This window comes from Triticum aestivum, chromosome 1D (assembly GCF_018294505.1).
Source record: "Triticum aestivum cultivar Chinese Spring chromosome 1D, IWGSC CS RefSeq v2.1, whole genome shotgun sequence".
NCBI lineage: Eukaryota > Viridiplantae > Streptophyta > Magnoliopsida > Poales > Poaceae > Triticum > Triticum aestivum.
Window position 1 is genome coordinate 298,773,019 of NC_057796.1, and position 6,172 is coordinate 298,779,190.

General features: G+C 43.8%; 1 protein-coding gene across 1 annotated transcript; it reads right to left on the bottom strand.

Annotated features, from left to right (window-relative positions):
* Nucleotides 1-2,489: 2,489 nt before the first annotated feature.
* On the bottom strand, nucleotides 2,490-5,850 carry LOC123181585 (uncharacterized). The gene is made up of 10 exons (XM_044593883.1): nucleotides 5,599-5,850; nucleotides 5,394-5,518; nucleotides 5,080-5,184; nucleotides 4,904-4,995; nucleotides 4,710-4,784; nucleotides 4,543-4,612; nucleotides 4,142-4,243; nucleotides 3,565-3,679; nucleotides 3,393-3,455; nucleotides 2,490-2,967 (listed from the first exon to the last, which is right to left on the bottom strand). Exons 1-10 carry the CDS (start codon nucleotides 5,756-5,758, stop codon nucleotides 2,885-2,887), a joined length of 990 nt encoding a protein of 329 aa, XP_044449818.1. The 5' UTR covers nucleotides 5,759-5,850; the 3' UTR covers nucleotides 2,490-2,884.
* Between the last annotated feature and the right edge of the window lie 322 nt (nucleotides 5,851-6,172).

Sequence of the window (6,172 nt, forward strand, 5' to 3'; positions counted from 1 at the left end):
TTATAAATACGGGAACAATTTTAAAATTCATGAACTTTTTTGAAACTCATAAAAAATCATGAATTTTTTTTGGAATTTTTTAAATCTGTTAACAATTTTTTAAAACCAAGAACATTTTTTGAAATTCAGGAAAAAGTATTTCGAAAAATCGTGATGTTTTTTTAAAATTTGGAAACATGTTTTGAAATTTGTGATGTTAAAACCGAAATCATTTTTAAATTCGTGAACAGTTCTTGAAATCCAAGAACTTTTTTTGAATCGCGGACATTTTTAAAAATTCGTAAACAATTTTTGAATTTCGGAACTTTTTTGTCGAATTTCGGATTCCTGAACATTTTTCAAAGTTAAAAAGGGGGGACGCCCCGGCCGCAGTTGGGCCGGCCCAGAGCACGCACACGCAGAGGGGGTGGGGGCGTTTTCCAGGTGACACGGGGGTATAGGTGCACTTGTCGGTTGCCGCGGCCATCTTCCCATGCCAGGTCGTGAGTTTCCCGGCTCAATACCTTGGGCTTCCCCTCTCCTTCCGGAAGAGGATCATCAAGGCCGCGCTACAGCCGCTCCTAGACAAGGTATTTCGCTGGATGCCCACCTCGAAGGCCCACTTGATGGCTTCGTCAGGCAGATTGGTCCTCGTCAGATAGGTGCTCATCTCTATTCCCGTTTGCTGAAAGGAATTAAAAGATACATGTTTTCCAAGTTCGACAAAAGTTTCCTTTATACTTGAATCAAACTTTTCCTTTATATTCGGAGCTATACTTTTCTAAATCATCTACCCCTCAAACAAGTAACATTGAGTTGCTAAAAGCAAGCAAAAGTAACACAAGTTTGACAAGTTTTCCCTCCATTGTTGAATCTAGCTATTTGCATTTTTCATTTTAGTGAAACTCTGGTAGACATGGTGAAATTAATACTACTTTCACAATGTTACTAGAGATGCGGGTAACCATATTTTTGAATTTTTAGAGTTGGATATAAGAACTGTCACGCAGTGGCAGGCCAAGCAGGTTTTACAATTTGTTTTGCCCGTTACAACGCACGAGCATATGTACTAGTGTCTAGATCAAATAGTTTAGCCATTTTCTGTGTCATTGAACGACGGCAAACAAAAATGTTTACCCCTAAATGTTAGGACCAGAACTAAACTGAAGGCGGTTTGGGAGAGTCTATATGCCGTCATGTATGCATGTGACAACGCGGACTCATCTAAATGCCCCTTCCTCCGCTGGGTCTCGAACAGTCTACTCTTCTCTCGGTGTTGTATTCATGTCGGTCGTGACCGGACACTGGTTGCCACATTCCGCATTGATGTTGGTGACCGACGCAAAACTCACATAGGTGCGGCGGCTGAGAAACCAACTCTGTCCGCTAGCGGACTCAAGCCACGCCGATTCTCCTACCCAGGCTATTTAATCCGCCAGGACACTGCCGTGAAACACTACACCCTACCTCGTCGCCTCGCCTCTTCTCTCCTCCGCACGCCACATTGATTGGCAAGTCCGAACGACAGCAAGTTGTTCTCTACGCGCCTATTTGATCAGGGGGTCCCTCCTCTGTGAAGCCAGAGCCCATCTCATCTAATGACGAGGAAAAACAACAACCTCCCCTCCTCTCCGAGGCCGCGCGGACGGACGAGGAGTTAGCGCGACAGATGGAACAACTGCTCGAGCGATTCTGCTATGATCGCGGTCCGGTGTTGCCCTCGCCACTGCCCCCGTGCGACCCATGTGCCCAAATTGTACAATGCTTCAAGGGGGGGGGGGGGCACCGCCCCTGCCACGCGACCACGATGTCCAAATCAGACAGCACGGTAAGGAAGAGACGTCATTCTGCCGCGCAACCGTGGCATCCAAATCGAACGCCACGTCAAGGAGGAGCCGTCGTCCCAGTCATGCAACGGTCTTGGCCGCGGCAAGGAACTAGGCCGCCTTCACCGCCCCGTCGGCAGTCGAGAGCCAGTAGTGCCCTCACCGGAGGAGTCGCCCTCCCAGCGATTGGTAATGCGCGCGGTCGCCTTGTCTACTACATCAGTGGTGGCGGCGGTGGCGTTGAAAGTGCATCTAATCTCCGGGTGGTTTTGATAATTCATCACAACATATATCTCATTAAACTAATGTCTATTCACAAAAATATTTCAGGGAAGTTCATTTTAGGTACAACAATTGGATGTGAATTTGGACCCCTCAAAATGCTAAGGACAAGTGTTGGTCAATGCCTCAATACTCAAATTTATATTTAAGCGATCGAGCACCTCCCTTACCTCTCCCCCTTGATCGATAGAGATTGGTGGTTGGCTCAAACTTAGGTATGACTGTTTCCAAAGATATTTACTTTCTTTCATACCGACTTGTGGGAAGAGCAACCTATGAGTCTATGACAATCGATATTCGATTAGAATGGACGAAAGCAGTCTTCAGACAAACATGTTACAGATGCTTGATTTACTAACCTGTCCTGATGTAGTCATTTCATTTAATAAACACGGTAGAATCTACTACAATAACACATATTCATTGCACGATACTCCACTAACATTTTCAACTTGCTAGAGGTATATCCAAGCCTTATACATCCAGGAGAGGGATATCATGTACTCCCTCCGTTCCTAAATATAAGTCTTTTTAGAGATTCCACTATAGACTACATGCGGAGCAAAATGAGTAAATATACACTCTAAAATATGTCTATATACATCCGTATGTAGTTTGTAGTGCAATCTCTAAAAAGACTTGTATTTAGGAACATATGGAGTACAATAAAGTAGATGGCGTTTGGACAAGAAAGCCAAAGCAGTAGCGTCGATCAGGATTTCTCTGGGACTGCATATCCACCTCGTCCCTTTATTCTGGAATCCATATATTTGAAATTTGTGATCATAAGATGCTCCTTAGTTTGTGTAGTCTGCAAGGAGAGCCTCAATAGCTGAATTCTTGGCATATACATCTTCATATCGGATTCGGTAGCCATGCCCTGGAAAGAGACAACTCAATAATCAGTGCAAGTTAAGGAAAAGCGAGTGAACCAAAGATCATAAATGACATAGTTTACGACGGTTTAGTGAGCTTAGCTTTTTTTCGAAAATAGTTAGCTTAGCTTATGGAGGGAGTACTTTTTAGTTAGTTTGTTCGGGGTCCGCGACAGTCAAATTTGAACTAAACCGCGACACTTATTTTGAAACGGAGGGAGTATTAGTTAATTTGTTTGGCCTTTGCCGCAGTTTTGTTTGTTTTGTTTGACCTTGTAGTTCTGTCGGCTTCTCGGTGTCCTTCTTCTAGTACGGTATGACACACATTTTGATGTGTGTTCAAGAAAAAATATGATATGGTTTACAAATCCAACAACGAAGCAGAATTTTGGTAGTAGTTCATATGTGCAGCATTTGAAGGTCTGCATACCAGGCAAAAACCACTCAAAATCTACGTCCAGTAACTTCCTGATGCTGTCCAGTTGCACACCCACTGCAAGGTTGTGAAGCAGACACATCAATAAGTGTCTTAGCGTATGATAAAATTGAACAGTGATCTTCAACAAATTAGGAAGGCTGGGAAGAAGGGAGGATTCTGCTACCTGATTGCTTACTGTACATCAGAAAGAGGTTTAGATCATCTGATTCTTCTGATTTTGCTACATGGTCACCAGTAAATAGTGCCTTCAGAGGTTTGTACAACAAACAGACTGAGCCCTGCAAAAATGGATACATAATTAGAAATCATAGGGATGTGTTAAAGAAGATCAATATGGTGCCCAAATACGTGTTGCTAAGAAAGACCACTAAATACTCCCATGATTGGTACAATCGAGCTGCCTTGCATTTAAAAAGATTAGCAAAAAAAAAACTTGGTGCATTTCCCAACAACAAAAGAATATCATGCCATTATCTGAAATTTAAGAAAATCTGCGACATTTTTTTTATTTTTTTTAGAAATGGAGGAGGACCCCCGGCCTCTGCATCTGGACGATGCATGCAGCCACTTTATTAATTATTCACACAAGACCTTACATTACAGTGCAGTGTGATAACCCAATGCATTCATTACTTACAGTGCAGCCATAGTGCACCTATCTCCAAGCTTACCTCCTCTTTAATCCAGAGGCAAGAAGTAATTATTTAATGTAATTTCATTCATTGAGTTCAAATTCTTACTTCGGTATGCCCTGGGGTATGGATAAGTTCAAAATCAGTTCCAATGTTCCAGGGGCCATTTCCAGTAAGTTTCCACTCGACATCAGCAGTGATATCCTCCACCTGTATCAGCATGATGATTATTGCAGTAAATAATCAGGACAAATATCAGGCAAAAAATTACAACACTCGGCAGTTGACATCAGCAGTAATAGGCTCTACCTGTATCATCATGGTTATTGCAGTAGATAATCAGCGAATACAATTTTAGAATTACAGTATGATTCAAGTACCCTTAGAACATGATTTGTTCAAAATGCAAACCATTCCAACACTCCTAGTTTCTTTCTACAGGTCATTGTGTTTGTGGGGTATAGAAGGATGAAGAGAGAAAGGTGCAGTTCTGTGCTTAAGGCTCTTACATCTCCTGAATGAATGATTCTCTCGCACTTTAGCCGCTCGGCCCATTTCCGATGATCCGCCACATCATCACTGTTTGATGACAGGTTAGATAGACAATCTTCAATCTTCCAAATAAAAAGGCGGTAAACGCATAAATAAATACAGAATCGTGTCAGTCTGAACATACATGTGAGTCAGAAACATGTAACGTGCTCCGCCGAGCTTCTCAAGCTGGTTCGCTAGTTTCGGCGTATACCTTGGGCTGAGAACAAAATAAATGATCAGAAAATCTACAATTAATATATATAATCGATTGTAGTTTCTGAATGAGACTTGATAAGTTGATTTTGTCAATTATCAGAACATCGACAGCGAATATACCTGTCAATCATTATGTTCCCTTCCGGGTGAACTATAAGGTAAGATGTTGCTCCATATGAGTTCTCAGAATGGTAACCACAGAGGTAAACTCCCTGAACAGACAAGCAGACAATTTATTATTTTTATGCTAAAAGACTGAGAAAAGAGAGAACATATATGAAAATGTTTATACATACGGGAAGATCGTCGTCGATGGGGAGAGGGAATGTGTTCTGCACTTGGAGAATGTCTTTTGTAGGCTTGTCAGTGTGGATAGAGCCTGTAGGGCAAGAGAGCAAGGCCTGCAAACATACATGGAAATGTCATGATCTAGTTGTCCAGTGACTGATCATTTTTGATAGAACAAGAAGGAAATCCAGTAACTTTACGAGGATTAAGCATTACTATGAACTAAATTAGGTGATTGGGTGAGAGAAATACCATCAGTTAATTATTGTCTGGTGTTGCACACCGAAGAAGGCATTTTAATTACAGTGGTCAAAGATGTTACCTGCAGTGCCTTGGTTCTGATTTCCCCGGAGGTGGGTTGCGCCGCCACGGCGGACTGGTCATCGACTCTGTTGAACACCTCCGGAGCCATCCACCTGCAGGTGGCGCAGTCGATGCACCGGTGATCTGCACACCAAGACCCCGTCAGCTGGGACGATGAGGACGAGATCGCATCAGCATCAGCATGACTGCATGAGGGAGCTCACCGACGAAGAACTCGCCGGACACGTTCTGCGGGCGCCGCCTGCTGTCGAGCGCCGGAGGAGGGGACACAGTGGCGCGTACCATAGAGGTGGCCCGTCGGCGCGGACGCAGGTGAGCCGGCGGGGCGGCGAGGGATGCGGCGGCGCGAAGGCTGAGCGCCATGGCGATTGACGGGTGAAGTTTTCGGTCTCTAGTACACTACACCTGTGAGATGAGCCGAGGCGAGCTGAGCTGAGCTTGTCAGATAATATTGCTTCTTGAGTTGTGCATTTATTAAGAGCAACGTGGGTGTGTGTGTAAACTCAATCAATCAAGATCTTCGGGGTCAGCATGTGACGCCATCGCTGACCGCACACACTAGAAACTTATCAGACTTGAGGCACAAGCAACTCGAATTTTTTAACAGGACAAGCAACTCGATTCTATCAGCAGACTTTGTTTGTTACTCTCTCTGTTCACAAATACTCCCTCCGTCCGGGTTTATTGGGCCCAAAGACCAAAACGCTGGAACCAAGGCAGACATGGATGGTTTGCCCTCCGTAATTAATTGCAGCGGTTGCTCCTAGACATGCATGC